The 26,458-nt window shown below is 33.0% G+C and overlaps 2 protein-coding genes across 3 annotated transcripts; both read right to left on the reverse strand.

Annotated features, from left to right (window-relative positions):
• Nucleotides 1–85: 85 nt before the first annotated feature.
• LOC149735369 (uncharacterized) lies at nucleotides 86–14,036 on the reverse strand. Its single transcript, XM_089878920.1, has 15 exons — nucleotides 11,630–14,036; nucleotides 10,325–10,469; nucleotides 9,480–9,604; nucleotides 8,439–8,612; nucleotides 8,063–8,165; nucleotides 7,479–7,654; nucleotides 6,684–6,879; nucleotides 6,094–6,243; nucleotides 5,452–5,569; nucleotides 4,789–4,918; nucleotides 4,088–4,241; nucleotides 3,394–3,497; nucleotides 2,468–2,586; nucleotides 1,592–1,714; nucleotides 86–1,168 (listed from the first exon to the last, which is right to left on the reverse strand). Exons 1-15 carry the CDS (start codon nucleotides 11,688–11,690, stop codon nucleotides 938–940), a joined length of 2,109 nt encoding a protein of 702 aa, XP_089735046.1. The 5' UTR covers nucleotides 11,691–14,036; the 3' UTR covers nucleotides 86–937.
• Nucleotides 14,037–14,248: 212 nt separating this feature from the next.
• On the reverse strand, nucleotides 14,249–26,201 carry LOC149735370 (zinc finger FYVE domain-containing protein 9-like). Of its 2 annotated transcripts, XM_089878884.1 has the most exons (21): nucleotides 26,060–26,201; nucleotides 25,079–25,471; nucleotides 24,296–25,048; nucleotides 23,998–24,032; nucleotides 23,568–23,719; nucleotides 22,875–22,999; nucleotides 22,501–22,563; nucleotides 21,899–22,007; nucleotides 21,474–21,556; nucleotides 20,858–20,998; nucleotides 20,291–20,486; nucleotides 19,736–19,857; nucleotides 19,068–19,202; nucleotides 18,281–18,458; nucleotides 17,733–17,898; nucleotides 17,246–17,336; nucleotides 16,711–16,817; nucleotides 16,161–16,237; nucleotides 15,683–15,788; nucleotides 15,303–15,461; nucleotides 14,249–14,913 (listed from the first exon to the last, which is right to left on the reverse strand). In XM_089878884.1, exons 1-21 carry the CDS (start codon nucleotides 26,157–26,159, stop codon nucleotides 14,731–14,733), a joined length of 3,474 nt encoding a protein of 1,157 aa, XP_089735010.1. In that variant the 5' UTR covers nucleotides 26,160–26,201; the 3' UTR covers nucleotides 14,249–14,730. The 2 variants fall into 2 exon arrangements, with proteins under 2 accessions (XP_089735010.1, XP_089735009.1); XM_089878883.1 differs by having other exon boundaries at nucleotides 24,296–25,471.
• Nucleotides 26,202–26,458: the final 257 nt, after the last annotated feature.

The following is a 26,458-nucleotide window of genomic DNA, read 5'->3' on the forward strand; positions in this document are numbered from 1 at the left end:
CAAAGTAGAGTAATGAACTAATCCGTAGTATACTGTGGGTACACTTGAACTCTGAACACATGCATTCATGTTGACTAAACGAAGCTTTAATATTTATGAGAAGAGTAAGGTTTTTATTTCCAACAATTATTGCATTCAACACGCAACAGTGAAACATCATATTCACTGTAGAACGAGTAGTACAGTGAATGAACTACAGCGGTACTTATAAGTACCTTAGGCCTGGTTTGTATACCACCAAAAACCAGAATCACTTAGTAGTTTGCAGAAAAACGTGCAACTGACTTTACACCTCATTTTAACAGAGTTGGATTAAAACATACACACTTTACATCTTAAATAGGACGAGAAAAAATTGACATGATTTAAAGACAGATACACAACTATGTTACGTTTTTTAAAAAGAAGTTTTACCATCACCAGAGAAAATAGGCAATTTAAAAAATAAAACAGAAAGTTTTCTGTATATATGACGAGTTTTTGAAACTTTTTCAACCTTAAACCTATTACCAGGTTCAATTAAACATAGAGAACTGTTTGAAACTGAGAGTGCGACAAAAATTGTAAATACAATATTAACAGAGTTGGAACACAACAATAGCACCAAATACATTCCATGTTGAAACTTGTATCTTGCTTTAAGATATTTTGAAAAACCTTTTAATCACAAGATAGACTTACTAGGCACAATGCTGATACGTAAGGGATAGGTTTGCTAGGTCGGTAACTGAAACTAAAAATGCCAAAATAGTTATTGCAAATAGGCAACTAGCTAACCACTAAGTATGGCACATTTATGAATAACGCACAAGTGATATCTCAGATGGAACATGAAAAAGAGTTTTTCTCCGCACATAGTTTTAAACACTCTCAAAATACATTTACAGATGTCTGAGGCACCGTTTCAAAAGTCAATTAAGTCTTAAAAGTCACATTCTCAAGCCCTTTGTATCTTGGCTCCAGCCCACAATGAATTATATACAGACCTCTGGCCATCTGAGTGGGCTCCGTCATTAAAAAATGCGGTCACTGGATTATTTTCTTCATCTGCGCACTTAATAGTTGATGATGAACTTGTGTAACCACTATCATGAGCCATGTTTATTGTGATGCTTTCAGATGATAGGTTGGGCACAGGTGGAGTTGGTTTACTCTCCACTGCGTTGGACTGGGAAATAATAGAAAAATATTTGTAAGATGCTGTATACACCTTATAAATGCTGTCATCTGTAAAATTTACGAAATGGTTTATAGGCATTTCATTTGTTACATTTTAAGTATTAAAAAATACATATTTTGGTAAGAGACCTTTTTCGCAAAACAGAAAAATCACAATTATAATGAACAAAATGTTTGATGGCTTACAAGAGAGTAAAGAGTCGAGTGAGCTTTGACAACATTAATAAATTCTATTATTTTTGGTATGTTTTTTTCTGTATGGCGTAAAGAGACACAGAAGCACACCAGAGATGTGGCCAGTGTTTGCCTATTACTGCAAAACCCTTGGTACATTACATCGTGGTTTTATACATTTTTCTCATTAGATCACAACATGTGAAACACCTCTATGACATCACAAATGACAACATACCTCTGGATCTGTGATGTAACAAAGCACATCAGATGCGGTAACCACGCCAACCACATGGTTGCTACACTCAGTGACAACCACCAATAAATTTGCTTCAGTTGCAACCAGACGATCTATGATGGTCTGAAAAATATTGCCAATAAGAAAATATATAAATGGTTTTAATAGGCAAAATTTTCCCTTAAAAAAATTAAACACTTTTATATGGTTGAATAAAATTTTACTTTTATTATACATATATTCCTTGGTCAGGGCTTAAAAATAAACTCTTGGGTAAAAAAAAATTAGGTCATTGTTTATTGAATTATGAGAAAAACTGTGTAATGTCTGAACACTGTTCAGGGACACTTGAAATATTTATGGTGTTCCAGTGGGTTATGGCTGGAATTCAGTCAAGTTCTAAATTAATAGAAGCTATTTCGGTAGCAACTACACAATATAGTTGGCTATTGTCCTTTTTATTCGTATAAAAGTATAAAGTATATAGATTATTTGCGTCATAATTGCAATTCACATGTTGAATATTTAGCCGGCAGGTGTTTTAAAATAGGTTTGAATACGAATAAGAAAGCATTACTTTGACGTTAAGAACGTTTGCGTGCTTATTGCAAGCATAGTCCATACGTACGTCGTAAAGTTGCCTTTAAATTCGCGAAAGAAAGGCATTAAACAAGACGCTTTTATTAGGATTACAATTGCATCGGTTAACCGGTTAACCGGTTAAAACTGAACAGTTAAAGGTTAAACAAAAAATAGGAAAATTCACAGCCCTAGTTATAGGTAATAATCTATTAAAAATAATCATAATAAAAAAATTGAAAAAAAATCCTAAATAAAAAGAAATATAATGTAGAATTAATTACAATCCAAAGTTACCTTAAGTTTGTCCGACAATTTACATTTCACAAGTGGATTGGTGATTGAACGTGAATGTCGGAGTGGTTCATGTACAACGGGTGGGGACTGGGCTGCTCTGTGTGGAGAACTTGAATATACTGTAAAAAAGTTTCATACATTAAACATACTGTTACATAGATAAACCGTTGTTGCTGTGTTTATTATACTTGTTTTTGGTCTATTCTGGCACTTATTTTTGAACTAGCGTTTTAATGTCCCCTACATGTTGTCTGTATCAGAGTGAATGACACTTAACAGTGCAAAATATATATAAGACATCATACGATGGTATGCAAACAAAAAGAGCTATTTTTAAAAACATAATGATACATTGATACATATTTTAAAACAATTTATAATTGTAAATACATTATATGTCTTGCAGGTTTATACACAAATACCCTGAAAAAATTCTATATTTTTTGATAAATGAAAGTATTTTATTTCATATAAGAAAAAGTTTTCAAAAATTTTCGATGAAAGGTCACTCTGGTTCACTAAGTCTTGCTTTGATTGACAGATGTTAAAACACTTTATTGCATTAACTTAAGCAATATTGCTTTAACCTCTCCTGACCTATATGACCTGCCCCTAAAATTAAAAAACAAATTTTACCTTCAAGAAAAAAGTTACCTGCCCATGCTTCTGCTATATTATTTTATACAAAATATATTTATATTAATGTTTTTTTAATACGTTTATCACATTTTTATAAATATATAAATCTTAGTAAGTTTTAAATGTTTAAAACTCCTTTATGGCATTTAAACATAACTCCTTTATGGCATTTTTATATTAAGTGTTATCAAATCCTATTCTTATAAGCTCTTATGTGTACATGCCATATATCAAGCACTGTAAGTGTACCATAACATTGTATTATCACTTAATAAATAAATAAATACCGATAGAATTATCATTATGCCTCCCACGAGTATTAGGAGGTGTGGAAGCATCAGGTGACTTGGTTCGTCGTAATTCTCGTCGTGTTGGCTTAGGAGATGAATATCTGTACAATGGTATTGTAATGTGATTGTTAACGAAATACTACAACAATCTGATATTGCCACACCCCTTCCCCTTCCATATTTTGGAAAGTGGGCTAGGTACATTTGGTTTCTCTAGATTTGTTTACCAAAGTCCAAATTTATTAAAAATCCATAATCTATAATTTTGCATATCACATACCTTACTGGCACACAGTTTAATAAATCCTGATCGGGTTAGTGTGAAACAACAACTTTCTCTTGTGTATTAGTTATTTTCCCAGAAAATATTTAGTAACAAAACATTTAAAAAAAATTTAACAGTTTATTTCAAGGTATAAGACTGACGATGCCATTTAAGTGAAATATATTTCTCTATTACTACTAGTAGACCGACTTGATCTTTGTTGGTTAGGTTTTCGTCGCTCTAGATCATTACTGTATTTTACTATACAAGAATTGTTCAACTATATGAACATCAGATCAAGGTCAGATTCGCGGAATTTATTACAGCTTTACAAGTCATTTTTTTCAAGGTTATATCCATTTTTAAATAGTTTAATGTTTTGGCAAATATGCCAATGTCAATCTGGCATATACTTATGTACTTTACCTTGGGTATTGGTTAGTTGGTAGGGCTTCATCTTCAAAGAGAGGTGTGTATCTTGATTGTAATGCAACATCCAACGTCATGTTCAACTCTCGATACAAACTTTGTGCAGCAAGTGGAATGATGTCAAGTTTACAAAACACATCAACCACTTCATCTGGAGGGAGGTTGAGGTTAATGGAAAAATAAGCGTCTAGTGCTTGTAACCATTAAGTAGTTTGTATATTGCTTGTAAACTTGTGTGTTTTGGGGCAAGAAACTTGATGAACATTGCTACAACCCAGTGGTCACTAATGAGTTAACTAAATTGTCAGCCATACAGGGCAAAAATCTGTTAAGTGAGCACTTGGTGTAAGATACAGAACAACCGTGTTATAATAACTGTTGTTGCCACTTACAAAACATTTTTTCTTACATTTTGAGCCTCATAACACTTTAGTACATTAGTATATTCCAACAGTGTATAAAGTAATAATTAAGTCAAAATATGCAAAAAAAAACAAATTCAAATTTGTTAGGTAAATTTTGGCCCCCAGTGGCACTGACATAACTATAACTTTCTTCATAACTTTAACATAAAAAGTTTGAAACCACTGTATTGAAATACACTATCAAGAATGCTGTACAATAAGCATGATGTGTACACAAACACCATTATTTTGTGATGTGTCATTGTATTATTACCACATAATAATCATTATTACCATTCTCATCAATAACAGGTATTGCCGTCAACTTTTGTTCTGAGATTACTTCAAGAACTTCTAATAAAGATTGGTTTCGGTATATTGTGCAAACGTTTTTGTAAGTACCAACACCAGATTCTTTTAATGTCTGTGATAAGATGGTGTTGCGTCAGAGTTCTGAATAACTTTGTATGCTTGTTTATATAGTAATACTAACTGCTGGAAAGTCACAAAATATTTGTATGTTATATAGAACAATAGAAGTATGTGATCTGATATATCAATGTCACACAACACATGCAAAAAGAATCTGAATCAGGTGACATTGATAAGTAAATTAATGAATACCAGAGCCTGTATTGAAAAATACAGTGCATTCTATTCTATATAACTGAGGTCCAACTGCAAGGCACGTAATGGAACATTGAAATAGAGCCAGAGTTGCCCCATTACCTTAACACCCAAGTTGCTACCACATAAACCTCACCAGATGTTGAAGCCTGTCACTTGTCAAAGATAGGCGTCAAGGGCTTTAAACATGTTTGATGATTTTTGTAAGTTTGTGTAATATTATAGCGTGCCCACAAAAATGAGTGTAAATATTTGGGTAAAATACACAGGATAAGAAACCATAACATAATGACACAAAGCCCACTGGTGTCTGTCTTTAATTAGTATTACCTGATGCATGAAGTCTGGGATGGGCAGTTCATTCATGAATAGATGTAAGAACCTTAGAATTCGCTTGTGGTTTACTACATGGAATATATCTCCACTTGTTGAGTCTAACACAGGTACACTGGGTGGAGGGAAGGGGAGGGTGATTAAATTAAGTGCAGGACATAATAAAAGACCTTATTGCATTCTGCTTGTGAACCTGTTTGTTTAGTACAGAATTGTTGTTACACTAACATAAAATAAATACATTGTAGAGGTATAGTTTTCATAGGTTGAGTTGCACCATATGGGGAGTTATTTTAAATTTTGGTAGTATGAAGGTATATAATGAACCTTAATAAACTTTGTAAATTTATAAATGACATCACTAATAAGCACTGTATAGACATAGTTTAACGAAATTAAATGATTATCAAATATTGTGATTTTGGTAGAGTCTAATCTCTAATGCATAAGACAAAGTTGGTTCTGAGTTAAAAATCGTTCAGAACCACTAACACAACAATGTAGATTTTATTATAGACAATTAGACATACATTGAATTGAAATAACTTACTTATGCAGCATATCACCTAAAACCTTATTAGCTGTACTCTTAAGACATAAACCATGGATTTGAAACAGTGTATGTACAAATGTACTTACCCATGAAAATGTTCATTAGTCAAAATACGCAAGGAATGTAAGAGTGAGTGGTGTGGTTGAACGTTCGTGAAATTACTTTGTTTTCCCAATGTTTGTCTCCAAGCTTCCAGGGATTCTTCTTCAAGAAAATCCATTTGTAAGTTTAGTGACCTGGGAGTGTAAAATATTAAAATAACAGATTTTATATGTAAGCCTACTTCCAAGGTCCCTAGGTACACCTCATTAAAAGATCTCACCCTATATTGAATAGAATTTCTTATTAATGAATGAATAAATGATTGATAACTTCTATCCTCAACATCATGTGTTAGTCCAACAACAGTCGATGTAGCTCAGGTGTTCTGTTTCATACATCTGACCTTATAAAATCACTTCGGGTCAGCACATGCACAGCTTTGTGTAAGATAAACTTTTTAAATATCTCTTTTTTTCTTTTCTGCAAAGTTGACTATTTGGTTTCAATAGTGACCATTCAATTAAAGCACTGCGTCAAGGATTGAAGGACATACTTAATAATTTAGATGTAGCACAAATATAAATATAAATATGCTATTAATTTCCACTAAAGCAAACACTCAAGTTGTAATCACCTGTGGCAAGTTATTATCATGTTAATAAAGTCGGTGACGGTTAACATTCCAACATAACAGCTTGCAGTGGAGTCCCATAGTGGTGCAGATCGAACACAGTTTGAAAGCAATGCATGGAAAGCTTTGCTTGCTTGTAATCGCGTGTCAAACACGATTAGTTTGCAACTGGTGGGCATGATGTCATAACATGTGTGCTCTGAAAAATACATTTACAAAATTTGAAAGTGGTTACTGCTGTTCTTGCAAGTTTTGAGCAAAGTTTTTTCGTAATACATAAGTTACTTTATTTTTATATTTTTGTATATATGTATACTACTTTTATTAAACATAGCAAGGCGATATGTTTTTAAAATGTAATTTAAAATCATTGCCTTCAACCTTTTGTAAGCATAACCTGAGAATGCTATTTTTAAAATAATAAATGTAAAACACTTTTGCAACTAAATAAACAAAACTGTTTAAAAGTTTAAAAAGATATAAACTCAAGAATTGGGATTCCCATGTATTTAAAATGTAGAGCAATCACTATTATAAAGATCCCAAAAACCCAGAAGAACACTTTCGTACTTATGAAACATTAATCAAAACTTTAAAACTTCTCTTCAAAATCACTGGTAAACAAGAAGTGTACTTTGTTACAAATATGTGTGGTTGAAAAACAGAAAACAATTGCTTTAGTTTAGACACAAGTCTTAACCTCTCAAGTACAAAACATCTCCCATATGTAACCACACAAACAACAACCTTATTAATAAATCATGGGCAAACAAGTGGATTATGCAAAGCCAATGTTACCTTCAAGGAACCTTTGGTATATAAGATTGGACACGGGGGATAATGGAACTTCCTCATTTGACTGTGGAGATGAGGATTTGGTTTGAGGAGTGTTGCTTGTCTCATCTTCTTCATATAATGATAAGTTGGAGAAACCTTCTCTTGCATCGTCATTTAGTGGGAAGGGGAAAGGAGACCTGAATAAATTGAAATAATATACCACGATTACCACCTTATGCACTCTGTCAAGTTATAGCAACGCTGGGTGCATTTTATACCAAGCGTATATGGTAAACGTATATCCATGCAGTCATGCACTGATAACTTTTAAAGTTATTAAATAGGTGTCATCTCATTTAACAACCACAAATGTCTATCTATATACACTGCAGAGTTATCGCCAATTTCAACACACATGGTTTATTTATACACAACACATTCATAACATAGGCATCTTCTTATACACAAGAGACACATGGTGCATTCATACATCTCAAGCTAACTACCAACATAACATAGGTGGTGTCCCCACGTACAAAAGAGTCAAGACAACACACAATAATGTATTGTTACCTCACGCTCACATTACATGAATACAAACTCACTTTGGTGTTTCAGTTGGTGAATGTAAGATGAGAGGTTTTCCTTCCTCTAGATTAGAGATACTTGCATCACTGCTAAGTCGAGATTGAGAGACAGGTCGAGAGCCTTTGTTGGGAAATAGTAAAAAGAAATTCATAAATTGATGTAAAAAATAAGACGTTTTTGTACATTAGGATTTTAACATGTTTTTCTGTAAAGAAAATTGGTTTAGGATGCATTTAATAGTTTTAGGTTTTGCTATTTATTACCAGGAAATTTTATTTTGTTTTGTAGTGGTAAATTGAGTTTGTATAACTGTATTATGTGACCTTGAACTGACATTCACATATATTGCAGGATAGATCTATACAACTACGGAAAAAAACCTCTTCTTCTCACCTGTTGCATCATCTTTCTTCTTTTGACTTCCGCTTCGAGAAAGTTTCTTCCGGAGTTTCCTGAGAGCTGACATCCTGCTCGAGTTCATCGAGGAAAATCCTTTTTTATCGGATTCGGACCACGCTCTTCTGCGAGGGTCTTCTAGCACATCACGCTGGATTGTTTGCGGAATTCCTAAAAATCCAATGTGTTTAAGATTATAGCAAGTCACCAAACACGGCAAAAGCTGTTTTTCACTTGTTTATTTTAGTGTATTAATGTGAGTTTCTATTTCAGACATAGATATTTTGAAATTTAGATTTGGGACAAGTGTTCATAAGTAGTTAACATTATCATTATGAGAAGTAGTAGTTGTTTTTACAATGTAATTTAACCCCTCTCAGACCTTTAAACTTTCAGCATTCAAAATGACTAATGGCATGCAAAGGTTTAGGTAGCAGACTTACATTATTGTTTTATAGTGATGTCAAACAAAAGTCATGTTATTCAACTATGATGTCAACATTTTGCATTCATGTCTTTGGCAAAGATAGAAGTTGTAGATATAAAATGAATATAAAGTCAAACACAAAATATCCTTGGCATTGCAATTACTGCAAGCACCTTCGAAATTCTTGGTTAATAATTACTCATCCATGCAGTTACACCCCTAACTGCGTTGGCTTTAAGCAAACATACCATGGATAAATTCCCTTTATGAAATGTGTGCAAAGTTTTAAAAGCAAACATTGCCTTTAAAACAGGTGTCAAAAATACAAACAAAGAAAATGCTGTGGTTTAAACTCAATTTACTTTATATTCCGCATACTAACTCATAAATACAATGAATACAATAACTTGCACAAACCGCAAAACGATAAACTGTCCAAGAAATATTATGCTTATTCCAAGAACTTAACTTAATATAAGTTTGATAAAAATATATTGTAAAACTTTAAATAATAAATTTATATATTTTCTATTATGGAACAGGTTTTTAACTACTCTCCTCCATATACATACCATGAGAACAGTAATGAATTTATATATCCCAAATCTTACCACTAGCCACTTGTTGTTTCTCTTGTTCATCTCCGCAACTGTCACTGATGGTCCTTACAAGACTCCTATCGTACTTTTGCATGTGAGGTGTGTTCGCTACGTTGGAGCGGTCAAAACTTGCAATTCTATGAAACAACAAAGAAAAAACGACATATCAATATATAGGGTATAATATATATGATGGGGGAATGGCAATTACACAATGGTTATAAATTAAATAGTTATAAAGAACAGACAATGTAGGGATTTAAAATGGTACATTCGCCTAATCACAATGTGCTTAATTGTATTGTGTAAACCTTAATCACACCACTTGAATTTGATTGACTGTTCCAAAACATTAATTACTACATTCAAAAGCATGTGATTATGGTGTGGTCCCTTGTGGACACATCCAGTGAATAAACAAAGTAGATTACACTTGTTTCAGATAATAACAAGTGCTTGAATGTAGTGGTGACTGGTGACCAATAGAACTTTGTAACTAAAAGTTTTTAAACTGAAAACACTACAAGTGACTGAATGATTATTTGAAAATAATGAAAAATACTTCCACAGGCTACTACTACATACACAGATCCGTCCCTCACAACAATAACATTAAGAAAATGAATTATCCACCCAGATTTTACAGACGTTTGAATAATTGCAATTTGCAAAACAATAATTATGTATGTGATAAGAACTGAAACTGCACATGTTTAAATTATTTCTTGACTTTTAATATTTTGACGTTTTTGCAGACTGAACAAGAGTCGTCATAGAGAATTATGATTATATGTTCGATTCTAGGATTGTGAAATACTGTAGCAGATATACAACATGTAATTTATGATTCTCCTTACCCTGATCTTGGCCGTGGAGATTTGTAATAACCCTTTGGAGTGCTGTAGTATTGAAACATCACTGATGTGCTACGAGGTGACATACTGTACCTGTTAAACGAGGTACTCATGCCAGAATTCGGTCCATTCAGTGACCTTGAATAAGCTGCAATGACAGGTTATAGTTAAGGATTTATGAGAAAACTATAACATAAACAAATACACTTTTTTTAAATCATAATACCGTATTATTAAAAGAGAATTGTCTCTACAGCTTTAAATAATAATTCCCAATGGGCCCCATCCTGGTTAACCCCATGTATTAGGAATGAATAAACTGTAGATATATACAGAGTTAGTGGTTTAGTATATTACCACAAATCATGATAATGTATGACGTAAGTCACGTACGTGTTTTGTTTTCTTTCATTTAGTAAAAAAGACTGTTATATCAAGATTATACTAATAGTAATATGTACTACATTGGAATAGGAATTCAATAACAAAATTGACAACAAGCAGAAGTTCCTAATTATTTTACACAATAATGTTGCAAACATAATAATAATACATAGTAGTTTTCATTGTTGAAGCCACACAATGGAATCACCAACAAAGGGCCCATGTTGATAATTAATTTCTTAACAATTCGATCAATAGTTGTTGAGACTATTTTGTTTGCTCACATAAATCGTTACAAAAGGCCACTATACCATCAATGGGGGTTAATAAACATATGGCAGATGTCACACGTAATGTGTGTATAAAAAAATAGTTGAGTAATTTACCACATGTAAGCGATTTGTTTTAATAATTAATGAGAAATAAATCAATTCTTAAAGACAGTTTGTGTTTTTCAACTGTTTTAATTTAAAACGCGATCATCAAAGTAAAAGATTTGTAAAGCATGTTTTAAGTCATGTAAGTTATAGACATATATTATATCCTTTAACTTTTTAGCTGTTTTAGCACAAAAATGGTATTCCGCGGCTTTCGCCGACCGCTGGCATACTTCACCACTACATTAGAAAATTAGACTGTTGTGGTCTTCTAATTGTCTTGGCTATCAACAAGACCAAACCATGGTTGATATATATATATTATTGTTCAAAATAAAAGGCTGTTGGAAACACTCATATAAGGTGTGTGTGTCATAACCCCTTCCCATATTTTCCAATAATTAATCTATCCATGTACTTCGTTAAATGTCAAGTCACACGCACAAAGACATTGGATATGATAATTCCACCTACCTTCCTTGCACCTCAAACACACAATAGTAAACAAGTTATGGTATAAACATGTAGAGGAAATCACATAACTCACCTGATATGGGGAAGTCGTCCACATCATAGGATTTACTTTGCGATACTTTTGGAATGTCCATAATGCTGTCACCATTTATTTAATTATAATGCTTTAAAACAGATGTTATCATATTAATTCTGTTTCATTAAAAACAAAAACATTCTCAAATATGAGGTTTTAAATTGAGTATGCCTATATTTATTTGATTCTATGTAGGCAATGTCAGGGATTATAGGGATTTATGCAAGAACTAGTTCATTATCTAATTTAAAATAAACAAAGCTTTTCGAAAATTCATATTATAGTAAATTTACAACTTCATATTTTACAAACTTTATATATGATAACATTATATATACGTATACCTATAGCATTTATTTAAGGTTATTTATAAAACACTTTAAATAGCCCTAACATATTATTAAACGGATCACTACCCAGACAGTTATTCTGTCATTCAAGTTTATTAGGCGTGAAATAGGTAAACAAGACTAAAAAGCAGCACATTGGCTGCTTTAGCAGTGTATGTTAAGTTAAAATAATAGATAGGCTAGACCTATTTCAGTTATAAGTTTTATTTAAACACGAAAATGTTTGTTAATTTGCAACCAATTAGTTTAAAGTTCATTTAAACAATAATTGATCAATAAAATCACACATAAAAATATGTCACTGTAACCATTTTTTTATAATATTATATAGCCTATATATATACATTAATAAAAACTTTAAAAAGTAGTCAGATTTTATGTTTTAATGAATGTATTCATTATTTTCAGTATAATCTAGTTAATCATTGTTTAAATATTTATCATTAACAAAGTTATAAATAGTTTATCAGAGTCAGGTTGTTATAACATATAACCACAGCAATTTACACAACAATTTGCAGAAAACAGGTGAATTTTTTTATTTAAAGAAATTTTATACTAAGGTTAAAAATCAATAATTTATCATACGTGACATCATAATAATTGGTATGACATAATAAGTTTCTCCCTAGCTTAGTGAAACTGGACCCCTAATACCTAAAAACCATGACATGCGTCACACACGCCAAACAAACAGTTTACTGACAACATAACAGCTTAAGAATAAACTTAATGGTTGATTGTGGTTGACAAAGTAAATAAAAAAACTGTTTTTTACGAAGCTGAACCCGCAGTGTATGGTGACAATTGTAGCTAATATTTGCTAGAAACACAGAATTTTGTTTGGCAGGTTATATGACTAATATGAGAAAGTGTTGTTTTGTATGCTACATGTTATTGTGGAATACAAATGAAACAAATACACCAGACCTAATCTTTACTATGGCATATAATTTTGTTTAAAAAAATAAATAATTAAACACACATATAATACATTATAATACAATGTATATAATACAAAAACATACTTAAACACACATATTATAATCCATTCTATATAGTATATTTATATATTAGAAAACTTTTAAAATAAACATATTGCCATAACATAGCCTTAAAGATTAAATCTAATCAGTAATAACCCAAAACATATAAAAAGCACGATGGAAAACTGTAATACAGAATCCCCGAGCTATGACATATAATATTATCTGCGGCAATAACAGAACGTAATTCAGCACATACTTCGAAACAGAGACAGCGTAATCATACATAACACATCAGTAGTTTGACCTTACATAACCTAACATATAACAAGACAGGAAGTGAATGTGGAAATTGCTATTTCTTCTTATTCAGCTGGACATAACACAGTTGCAGAAGGCCCATCTTATCATAGCAATGCAATGTTATTGAATTGGACAACAACAAAATTTGTAAAGATCAATGCCACATAATTGCCAATTTTATTAAAGAATATGATATTCACAATATTGCATGGTTGACTAACTTATTACTGCTATGCTTACGTCTACTATTTCAGTTATTATGTAAACTAACTTGCAAAACAGTCCTTGGCCTCTTTTTACCCCACAAGATGTAGCAATAACTCACAATATGTGTATTATGTAACCTCCTTGGTTTCCAAACTATAGAAAAATATTTAGTTACGAGCAACTGTTGATAGGTTTGATTAATAAAGGTTTACAGTAAAAACAAATCTGTGCAATTCAAAAAGCTTTGCAATTTTAGTAAGTTTTATTTCATCTTTACATTTCACGCTTGACTGTTGTATATGAGGTGTAACGATCTTATCTACAATATTTCAAGTTGACAAATTACTCACGAAAACGCCTGTCATCATCATATGCAAAAGTACAAAACATACAACTAATACATAATACCTGTAATTTATGTGCAATCATAACTATTACTGATGTTTTTTTTTAATATATACGAAAACTAACCTTTCACCGCCACGAATTCGTCTACCACGCTGTTACATCTACTTACCGTTACCATCTGCACGCATTCGCGTTATCAATGCGCTCTGACGTCAAGCTGTGATTGGGGACTCCCCGTAACGTAAATTCAACCATAACAAACATGTCTGCAAAAAGATAAACAACAACAAAACACTTACTTGCAACGTGAACTGACTGATAAATAAAGTGCTAATTCGAAACAAACTATATCTTTTTTATGCTATATTTCTTTGAAATGACAGTTTTATGCTTTGCTAGACTGCTGACATTGGGACAAACACTGCGTTTTGCATACCCCTTTATTGTATGTGATACGGGATATACATTGTAAGTGTGTAGGACCAGTCGCATACACTTTAACAGTGGTATCTGGTACAGACATACATATATTTGTTTACAAATTACATTGCATTTTTTGTATATTTTGTAGTCATAAAGATATATATATAGCAACAGTACTTAAAACAAAGGTTGTTTCGGGTAACACTTTTGCGGAAATAAAGCGAGTGTGAAGGGGTGAAACTAATGCATTATTTCACTCTTAACGTAATTATATCACGATAAAAAATATTTACACAGCTCAATTGGAAGAAGAAATTATCGTTGAATACACCAGCATAGGAAGGAGTTAATAATATGACCTCTTGAATACAACTTCCTTTAAAAATGTAACACATTGCTGACTTAAATGAAAAAGATATATGTTTTTAAATCATATACCTAGCAAAAGGAAATTGCAAGTGCACCTATATAAATTACTGTATTATTTGCGAGACGTTTTTAACTGCATCTCCAAAATGTAAAAAATAAGTTCAAACACCACTGGGTCTTCGAAGGCTTGCAAGTGACAGGTAGCTTCATTAACAAGCGGAATAAGATGGTCGTCTAATCCCTTTAAACACTTATCAGGCAGTGGAACACCAAGACTACCAGCTGAATAACCAACCTTGGAAGTTAAGGATACAATTTGAAATGTGTGTGGGTGTTAATATTTAACATTATATTCATTTTAATGGATTTATTTTTTAATTTAATGGTTTAAGGTTTTATTTAAGAAAACAAGACTATTGTAGTACTAGTACCATTTCATTAATGGCACAACATTTTTTTAAACGCCTATGTGGGCTGTTACCTAAACACCACCATACACATCATGCTCAGTGTCCAACTATAATTTTAAGATGAATGATTTCTTGCACACCGGGCATATATGGTAAATTGGAACATCTCTAGCCTAATATCTGAGTTATCACCCATATGTCTGCTTAACACCATAAACCTCATGCGCACTGTCGAGTTACTGAATGTGAGTATTTATAAATTTTTTCCACAAACCTCATCAGGATGAACGTTGATCCGGATCCCGATCTTAAGTTGTCCTCTTTTCCTCAATGATGATAGATGAGGAACAAGAGCTTGGAAGCAACCTTGAGCCATCTGCTCTGCTAATCTTCCCATGTCTGTGGCATCATTGGTACATTGATAGAAGAATACCTACAGAGCAAAACAGTAAATCAGGTCACTCATTATTATAGTTGGTATATATCCTTAGTTAAGGGGGTTTTGTGGACTTGAGACAATACAAAAAGTACAGATTTTTAGATTTAAAAACTAAATATTAGTCTAAAATCGAAAAAGCAAAATAGGTTTGCTGGAATATAAAAATTTTTGGTTTGAATGCAAATTTGACTGGAAAAATTACAAAAACAACTTACTTGATTCCATCTTAAAATGAAGTGTTTGTCCTTCTTTTCACTTTTACCCTGAATATTATACCCAATCACTCCTTCCAATGCCCTGTAGTCGATTGGACTACTTAAACTAAAAAGTAAAAGAAACAATTTATTTAACTGAGGTATTAATGATATGTTGTACTAAAGTCACATAGGAGAATTCACATCAATACAAAAGAGACAATGGTTGGTTTCTAACATGAGACTACATCCCCTATTCCGACCCCAAGCCAATATAGGTGGACATCCTTAACCTTTAACTCCCCTATTCCGTCGGCTTCAAAGTGTCATTAAAGATTAAAGAAACAACATTTAAAAAATATATAAATAAATATCTCAACAACTGTTTCACGTAAAATAAACTAGTTTTTAAAACTACTTTCTATAAAAAAGGCATGAAAATAATATTTTACCAAGATAATACCCAACAAGCATTGGAAAGCTCTTATACGTCACTTACCCAATATTAAACTTGGTATCATCAGAAATCCACTGAATGCACACGGATGTTCGAGGGACATGTTCACCCTCTTTCTCCTAAAACCACACAAGTTTTATTAGTTCTATTAACTTTTGAATAAGAAGTGATGAATCCAATTGAGTTTGAATCTCAGGTCTTGCTATGGCCTACAAGTCCACACTTAAAGCAAGTTTCGAGTCCATTATATTTTTTTCTTACTATTAAAAAAGTTATTTATATGCTAATATGTCAGGAGAATTCCACTACTGAACAAGTGCATATAAAAACTTTTTACAAGTATTATATACCAGTGGTTTTTAAACTGTGATAGCAAAAATGTTATAACTACTTGAATGGGAAGAATTCGCTGGTAGGGCCTAAAAACTTTAATCCTTTTTTTAGTTGGGTAACTTAATATTATTTGCTGGTATATTTGGATTAATGAACGAATCTTGCTATATTCATAAGGTGGATGATGAAATTTGTTAAAATTATCAAAGGAAGTGCATGTTAAGAACATGTCATAAATATATTGTATACAAACAAATACCTCTTCTTTCACCAAGTGTCCACAATCAATTTCAAAATCTTCCATGGCTTTTAGTGCGGATCGTAATAATTCCATCTTTTCAGGCAGTAATTGGACCATGATACCGTCTAAACAGATAAGGTATAAATACTTTTAGCTTCAAATATATATATATACCATTTTATTCAGGTGGATATCAGAGAACAACATCGAAACTGGTTAACAGACTTTAATATGACCAGTATGTTGATATGGTTAAGTTAAATATTGCAAAGTTAACTTCGAAACCCTTTGTGTATCTCTATATTTTTGGGTGTTTTAATGCAGTATCATTTACACTCTCAGTAACTACAACAGAGAATTAACCAAAGAGCTTCAGTCTTTTGACAAGTTTCGATGAACACAAAATACACAACGTTAATAACTGCTTTAACCCAACGGTTACTCAGACTTATTAAAACTACCAGTCATACAGAAAAATTATAACCCAGGAAATTACAATTATACGTAAAAATATTTCTTCATTCCTTCAATAGAACTACAAACAAGTTCTTACCTTCTACTATGGTTGACTTAGCAAGTTGGGTGTGGGATGACTTTAACGAACCGTTAAACACAACAAATGATGCTGCCGTACTACCATCCTCCTAACAACAACAGCAAACATTAAGATATTAAATAACAACCAAAATGGAATTTTGCAGCTTGCAGATATTGGAAGTTGATTATAGATAGCATTGAAATATACTTGTCTACCAAATATGCATAGAAAAATAATTTATAAAGATTTCTATTAGCTTGACAGCTGAGGTGTTTGTACATCATGTGTATTAGAATAATTAGATGTATATGGAGACTGGCAGACTGCTATGTTGCAACTCAACAGTGAGCATAAAGATGATCGTATAGGTCTTTATTCTAGTATATTTCGACATTACCAAATTTTAACATGCAGTAGTAATAGTATAAATGAAAGATAAATCATGTAATTTGTATTAAATTTGATTATTGAATAAATAGTTCAAATCAAATAAACACCAAACCTCATATGGCCCATCGTGTAATACTTCAGTTTGATAACTTGAATCATTGGGATTTTGAACACAAGTTAAAATAGATGAGCTGTATTCAGTGGATGCCATCACATCAGCACCAAGGGCCAACACGTGGTCATTTGAACTGTTCAGAATTTTAATGATATCTGAAAATCTAATGGAATGGGATATGTAAGATTTTGGAAAAAACATTTTTGGGCATTAACCATCTATACCACATTTTAAAAAAGGTAGCTGTTACTTTTCCAAATGATCAAAAATTCAATATCCTATAAAACTACAGAAAATAATTTACATAAAATATTCAAATCGATGTTTAATGTATAGGCATAAGCAATATACGTATTTTAAATTAATATTACAGAAATAGGTAAGTGGGTAGGGACTGGGAGTGACCACAATAGACAGTTTAACCACAAACCTCTAAACCACTAACCATGACACAGTAAAAGGTTTAAAATCAATGCACTATCTAGACATTCTTAATTTAAAAGCTAAATAGGATTTGCTTTACTTCAACCACATCCAGTGCTTACCTGTTGCACGGTAGGTTAATTGTCACGTTTGAATTTTTCACGACCACTGTCATTCCTTGCACAGATATAACTTGGTATTTATAATTTCGGAAATCACACAAAATTCCAAGAATTGTGTTCCCTATGTTTCCATATATGGGTTTCCTTATTTTCTCATTCACAAGTGGGCATGGGTAGTCTGTGAAATAATATAGATTGGGATATATTTTAAGTGGGCAAACATGTTTAATCTAAACCTGCGAAAAACTACAAACACTAGTAAGCAGCAAAATCAGTTTGTGTTTGTACAGTACTGACCATAAAATTTATTACTATTTACCAAGAAGACAAGAGGCAGTAAACAAGAGCCACAGTTTAGCTATTGAAATATTATGTCATTAATGAGGTCTTTTCTACATAGAATACTAAGAGACCATGCTGTGTACCTCACCCATTATATTGAAGTGTAATCAAAATCAACTATTCTATACATTAGAGACTGGATAACTAGTTCGAACATTTTTTTAAAAATTTTTTGGGATTGTTGGCTCTTAGCCTATAATTATTTATTCAAGAGAGCAGGTAACATAAACACAACAAAACTACACTAAAATAAGTATATGAAAAAGTATAAGCAATTATCATGATTCCTATGAATTCAATTAAATGACCAAATAATTCCCTTCATAGTTAGTTTTTAAAATCTGGCGAGTGAGCCAAAGATTACTTAAACCAAAAATCTGTACACTAGCAAGAAAACATTTTCTAGTGAGTGTTAATATTCCTTTTAATACAAAAACATACTTACATTTAAACTGTGCACCAAGTCCACAAAGTAACCGGGTTGGAAACAATTTGGCCCACGGTACTTCTGACTTTGAAATAAGCAACGCAAATAATGTGGAAGAGAACTGTACAGTATTGGAGGAAAAATCCATGACACCTGTGATCAGTTGTGGAAAATAGTAAACTTACTAGTTGCTAGTGTTAATTCGCCTTGATATCTGTAGGTTTGTAGTCAATATAAAAGTAACATTTGGTCAAAATCATATACAGTGTGCCGAGTGTGTTATATAAGCCAGTAAGCTACCCAGGTTTAATTTCATTTCAACAAATATGCTTTGGATGGCACAAAAAGGCATCCATGAGACATGTGGAAAACACTGAGCTCTTTGCTGTTGTGGTGTGTGTACAGACTTGAAATTTATTTCCCCAGTACTCTAATGCCAGAGACGAACGGGGAAAATGCCAACACTACAAATGGCTAAACCCCAAACAAAGCTTAAATCCCCCTCCACGTATCACACTGTTTGATCTTACCAATATAAAAAAAATAAGGCCAGAACATTGATATTATAAACTGGTCATTTGCCCATTACCAAAATGAACAGCCATTATATGATTAACACTTGACCTATTCAGAAAGGTTTTAAACAAGTCCTTACACCCTCATGCATATGATGGTAAATAGCTTACCATTATAAAATCGACATGCATCCACATCATACTGAAGCGCATCAATATCTTGACATGTGTGACGTACGAATAATAATCCCGCGTAATCTTTTGATCCGTTGAATTCGTCAGTGGGGTTTAAACTGGAAGGAAATGGAAAAGGTGGTTTATGACTCATTATGAAGTAAGTCACTTCTTCCATGTAATGTATTGAATAGAAAATATTGATAATTATTTCTAAGCTTTAATAAACGAGTGACATTTCCTCATTTTCAATTTATTGGCTTAAAGTAGTGTAATCTTTTGTGGTTGTGTTTTCTTAAAAAACAAAGGGTCCATAAGAAAATTCCTGAGATGCAATAATTTATATATATGGTAACACAAATATGCTTCGCCTTTTTTTTGTACAAATAACATTAATAACTTTACCATCTCATTAGTGAGCGCTGGGTTGGAGCGATGACCATTCCGTGTCTTGTCAAATGACACGTATTGCTTTAATAGCGAAACAAAAATTCCTTTACGCAGGTGCTCTAACCACTAATCCCTAATCACATGTAAATACATAAAACTCACAATTCTGAGGTAAAAAGGAGGTCCATGCAATGTACAGGTTTGCCCTTCCTTGCATTTGTGAATAGGAATCTGTACAACATGAATATCTGGAGGGGAATTGGGTCTTCTTCTTCTGCACTGATGATAAAAGCGACTTCCGACTGCCCAACCGAGTCCAAACCCATTGAAAGAACATAGTAGTACATACCAGAACCATCTGTAAACATGGTAAATTTTTAAACATTGCACAATATTATGGTACAGCGTGTGACTTTAGGATATGCAAGTAACTTAACGAAAAAATTAAAAACAACAATTTTGAGGTATTTGTAAAGTCATTTGATTATATGCTGGCAGGTATTCCAGTAAAGGTACAAGCAGGAACTGTGGATATAAATATTACAGAACATTTTAAACAACTTATTCCAGCACATCATGCCAAACTTTTACTAAAGTTTGTGGCGAAATCTTTTAACTATAAAAACAATTCAGTTTCTCTGTTACTTCTTACTACAATTACAAATGCACATGATGCAACAATTCTTAGAAAAATTGAGGAACAGGTGTAGCAGATGGCATACAACTTACATTTTACAACTTTCACTAGTAAACATAAATTGGAAGATATCACAAAACATATTGGATCTGGAGGTAACGACCATAAATATGAAGTAACTCCTTCCATATCTGGATTTTCCATCAATGCATAAGTTCTCTCATCCTCTGTTTCTAATCATCAAATGTTTTGGAGTGTTACGATGATTTTACATTAAAGTGTGAATGAATGTATGAATGAATGACGTCACTTGGTTATCCTTGCATGACGGGGCAACTCTTGGAGTTGTTACACAGGCTCTTATATATATGCTTTGTGGTATTCCGATTAGTATTTTAATGACTATAAAATTGGAACACTTAACCAACAAAAACAAGATTATATACCCAATTTAAATTTACTAAGGGTGTATAACTTTAGAAAGGGTATGGAAAAAATACAGCAGCTCACAAAGTAAAGTTCCGGAACACAGACTGTAGAGGTCATGTATTAAAGGAGAATAGTTTTTATAAGCAAGGGCTTTCCATGTTGTAAGAAATAGCAATAGTAAATAAATATGTATTATAAATTCTTCATAAATATAGACCAACATACATATGGATTGGGGTATAACTGACTAATGGTATAACAATTATAATATACAATTACCTTGTAGAATTGGAGGGAGGGAGCTTTTAAACTGAGGTTCAGGATTCATTTCTTCAACATGAACATTCTTTGCAGCAGAGCGACTGTAACAACAATTACAGGGTAAAGAAATTTTACCCACATTTCTAGTTTTACATACCCTGGCACTAAAACATTTTGGCTTTGCTGGCCAGAGACTTAAACCAACTCTGCTGTTTTGATTAATTTAATTATGTTGTTGCAGATAGATAATTTATAGTTAACATATTGTTTCAGAATTTTAAACTACTTACTTTGTATAAAATATACGCATAAACAAATACATACACATAAAGTATGTAGCCAATTAACATAGTTATTCATGAATCTTCAAGATGGCATTTTGTGATTACAATAACTTGCCACTGTAAGCTTAAACAAATTCTATTTCAGCAAGATAGAGGAACCTTTTAGCTCGACGTGGCATAGGAGGGGTGGCAATAGCAGTGGTGGGGTGGGTGGGTTTCGTGCCATCAGAAAATCGAACACTTTTGTTATGTGAAGGGGTGGTTGGGTCTGTTTGGATAATATTTTGTTAATTTACAAATTGTTTGCTGTTTAGAATCAATTAGATTTATTAATAAAAAATGTATCTAATATATAAATTTTATTTGTCTATTTGATTCGAGGCAAAGTTTAAGAAATGAAAAACAAAAGATGGGATATAGCTACGAAATAATAGTTTTTAAAACACCCAGTTAAAATATATTTACATTTAAGTAGTTAAAAGAAGCATGACCACTCCTAGCAAACAAAGAGGCATTTATATTTAAATAGATCCAAATTATACTTCGAATGTAAAGAAAAGTGTGCATATCTTAAGATTAAAATAAATGCTTTAACAGAATCGATTTTTGACAATAGCTATATAAAATGAAAACACCATGTGGGTTTGTGTGTACAAGACATCGGTTTAATAGCTTGGCAGTGGACACCACACACCCAGGTTATCAGTGTGATCAAAATACACAACAATATTAAGTGGAAACTTGAATGGCTATTAACTCACCATCTGGAGACTTGAGCGTTGGTTTGGTTGGTTTATTCAAAGCTTCAGCTGCAGCAACATCAGCTGATAAAAACCAGATGGTAATGAATGTTGAAACATTTTACGACACATCATTTCTGAAACCAACATTCTACCACACACATGTAAGGCATACAACAAAACATAATTGGCTCATAACTTAATTTTATTAAACAGTTAGAATCGTTGGTTGGTATAAAAAATAAATGTCCGGAAAAAAGCAGTTGTACGTTTATATTTTAGGAATAGCCTACCTGGCAACAACTATCTACAGAGTGAGTAAGCTATTTAATATACACCTTATTTAACAATTATAAAACCCACTCATAATAGCCTTACCTAGCTTTATTTTTTACCTTCTTGGATTGTGACAAAACAATGAACACAAACTCTTGCAACCGCATACTCCATGTATTCAAGCTTTGCTTTCTCACTACAACATGAACTGCAGAAAACTTTACCACAAGCTCGACAGTGGTGTCTGTGGGGTAAATATATTGAGTCAAACATTAAAAATTATTTTGAGGGGAAATTGGCAGCATTATTACACTAGAATTTGAGGAGATGTTTTTCTATGCTGGCAATCCACAAAGGTGGTCATTAGAATTTATTTTAACTATTTAGTATGTGGTTGGTCCGAGTTTGCAGATATATATTCAGCAGACGGGGCCCTGAGAATTCGAACGTACAAGGGAGTCATCACTTTCGGACGTACAATGGCGTTGGGGGTAATCGGCCAAATCTGTTCTAAATCCGAGATCCCCAAGGACCTTACTGATACAGAATAGAATAGAGTGTGGTTTTGGTATTGGACTATTGGACCTGGTATACATGTAACATGTTAAAATTATACTTATTGGCGGTGACAACAAACTTTATGTAAAAATAGAACAACAATGTTTGAAAGAAAGTAAAGCCCAGACAGTTTACAAACAGTTGATGTCCCACTTATAGCTGTACATGCCCTACATAGGGGCAACATAATAGGCCTAAACACCACTGCATGGGAACAACAACACATCAAGAATTTAAACTGTTATACTAACTACCTTCTTCTTGTGAAAGTAAACTTCAGTTGGCATTGTGAGCACACGGCACTATCATCATCTGGTACCCACGTAGGTCGCACACGCCCTGGTCTCATTATTCTTACAACAGGTTGAACATACACCTCTGGTTTGCTGTTACTGGCTTCATGAAGCTAAAATTGTGGAGTTAAATTATTTATTACTTCATAATGGGTTTAAAAGCAAATGGCCAATTGGTATAAATTACTGCAGTTATATTATATGTGATTGTAACCTTAGTTAAATCAACCACCTTTATGACTTTAATATCAGCATATATTTTATTCATGAGTTTTATTTAGCAATAATGTTAAAAAAATGTGGGAGAACTAGGAATTTGTATGGTAAATATTAATGCTCAATGCAATAGCAAATAGCAATCAACAAGTTTCTAGCATTAAGTAAAACTTACCATTGAAGGGGGAACAGAAATGGCATCAATGCTTTCTGTAAAAATAAACAAATAGTAAACAGCTGAAGAACATATCTACATTAGTTGGGTTTTTTCAAAACACACAACAAAATACAGTAACAAACAGTGGTGGAAAATCAGGGCTGGGGGACAACAAGAACGCCCCTCTTGCCCCTCTCATAATAAAATATAAACTTTCGAATATACTTTCTAAAGCGCTTAACTCTCAAGGACTAAAATTTCAAAACAATTTGGTATCTGTTCATCTTGTGCAAAATAAAAATATATTAATTTTTACCTTTCTGTTCTGGATGATGTTGCATGTGTGTTTGGTCGTAATATGTTTCTTCATCATCATATTTTTCAACTGGGGTCACATTAGGTGCTTTCTTGAATGAAGGTGTAGGATGAGGGGGAGAAGGAGTGGGGGGAGGTGAGACATGAGAAGCAATAGAAGAAACAGATGGTGATGGGGAAGGAGCATTAGGAGTAAAAGAGAGTGATGGAGCAGTGGATTTAGATGATGATGTATGGGGGTTGAAGGGAGGAGGGGGGTCGGAATAAGAAGTTGGAGATGAAAGGGATGTTTTAACAGGTGCGGGAGCAGGAATTGAAGGATCAGAGGAAACAGGAGAAGCAAGTACCCTTTCTTGGGTGAAAGAAGTTGATATTTCAGTGTTTTGGTTTTTCACAACTTTAGCAGGTGGTGTATTATTGATTTTACTTTTTAGTTCAGTATCTTGAGCCATGTTATCAATAAGTCTATGGGTTACTCCCCCAGTTGTTCTGGTTTTACTTGGAACGGTTTCAAGAACTTTCGGAGCATAAATGTCCTTACGTTGCTGCTTTGGCCTTGCACCTTTTTTATGATATTCTGACATGGTTTCTGTGTTCATAAAATCAGTATATGCCGTTTTGTCTGATTTCTCCTCTATCTTGGCACTCTCCCCATTAGAGGTGGGCAAGGCTTTGCTTTTAGAACTATTTTCTTCGGTATTTACATCCATTTTATTCATTTTCGGCTGTGTTAAATTTCCAACTTTTTCTTCGGGTTTTATAACAGATGTTTCGACTTCTTCAGGTTTTGTAACAGCTGTTTCAACTTCAATTAAACAGTTAGGAGCATCCAGTAACGAAGTATAATTCATTGTCACATTATTTACAATGGAAGATTCATTGTTCATAGGGGCTCCCGCATATAAGGATGATAAATTTGAACTCTCGGAATCGCTCCCAAAAATTTTAGCCAGCATTTCTTTGTCATTGTTGTTGTTCAACATAGCATATTCATTATGGTTTGGTGGAACTAAGACTGGAGTTGACATGTCGATTAACAGGTTGTCTTCGTTTGAGTATGCGTTATCGTGATTAGTGAGAGTTGGTAGAGGTTCATAATTCTGTGGTTGTAGCACTTGGCTTGGGGTCGTAACCACCTCAGTGGGGCTCGGACTTCTCAGAATCTTTTGCAGTTTAGCTGAAACACAAAGAAAGGTGGTCAGAGTCATGATCCAAATAGGAAAAGCTATTACTAAAACAAAGTCAGAGTTATGTATTCCTGGACCTGTCCGGTTCGTAACAGTTATACAAAACGTATCAACCCAATGTTGGTACAGTATGGTTACATTGGTTAGTGTCATTCAATTCCTGTTTTCTCACAGTTTACTTTTAAAGGCTCAGTTTTAATTAAAAGATTATCACACACAAAAAGATAAAACAAATTTTGAATTAAATATTTTACACAGCTTTAATCAACAGAATGTATATCTCGAATTACAGAAAGCTAAATTCAAAAAAGAGGAAAGCTTAAGTTGTTATGATCGCATTTATTTTTGGTGCTAGTGAAGAATCTCCCCCCACCTTATTTGCTAACTACTAACCCCTAGGCTATAGGGGGTTAGGTGTTGATGATTAGGGGGTTAGTGGTTATAGGGGTTAGTAGTTATAGGGGTTAGGGGTTAGTGGTTAGCAAATAAGGTGGGGGGGAATTCTTCACTAGCACCTTAATTTTAATGTAATTGGTGGTGTAGGTTATAATGGACAGGCCAACAATACTTATATATACCTTCCTTTTGTCGTTTCTGCTCCGTTTGCGCTTCCGTGACTTCTAATTCATCAAGTAATTTGTCCAAATCAGGGGCCGCAGTGAAAAAAGGGTCGTCCATTTTCTTTGTACTCACAAATTTAAGAAGCACCAGCTAACTAACTGCATACAACATTAGATTAGCGCGAATAACCCAATAAATAATCATAATTTGGTCAACAGTTGAAATATTATTCACTAATCGCGATGATGCATCGTATTTATTAACAATGACTCCGCAAAGTTTACAATTTTATTTTATTTTGTTTCAAGTCTTGTGCTAATTTAAGGGGGAAACACCTTGCTTGTACAAACAAAACACTCAAACAAGAGAGAAACATCACAATATATGGACATAATAAAAGATCATAGAAAAAAAAG

Source organism: Ciona robusta, chromosome 5 (genome assembly GCF_009617815.1).
Source record: "Ciona robusta chromosome 5, ASM961781v2".
Classification (NCBI taxonomy): Eukaryota; Metazoa; Chordata; class Ascidiacea; order Phlebobranchia; family Cionidae; genus Ciona; species Ciona robusta.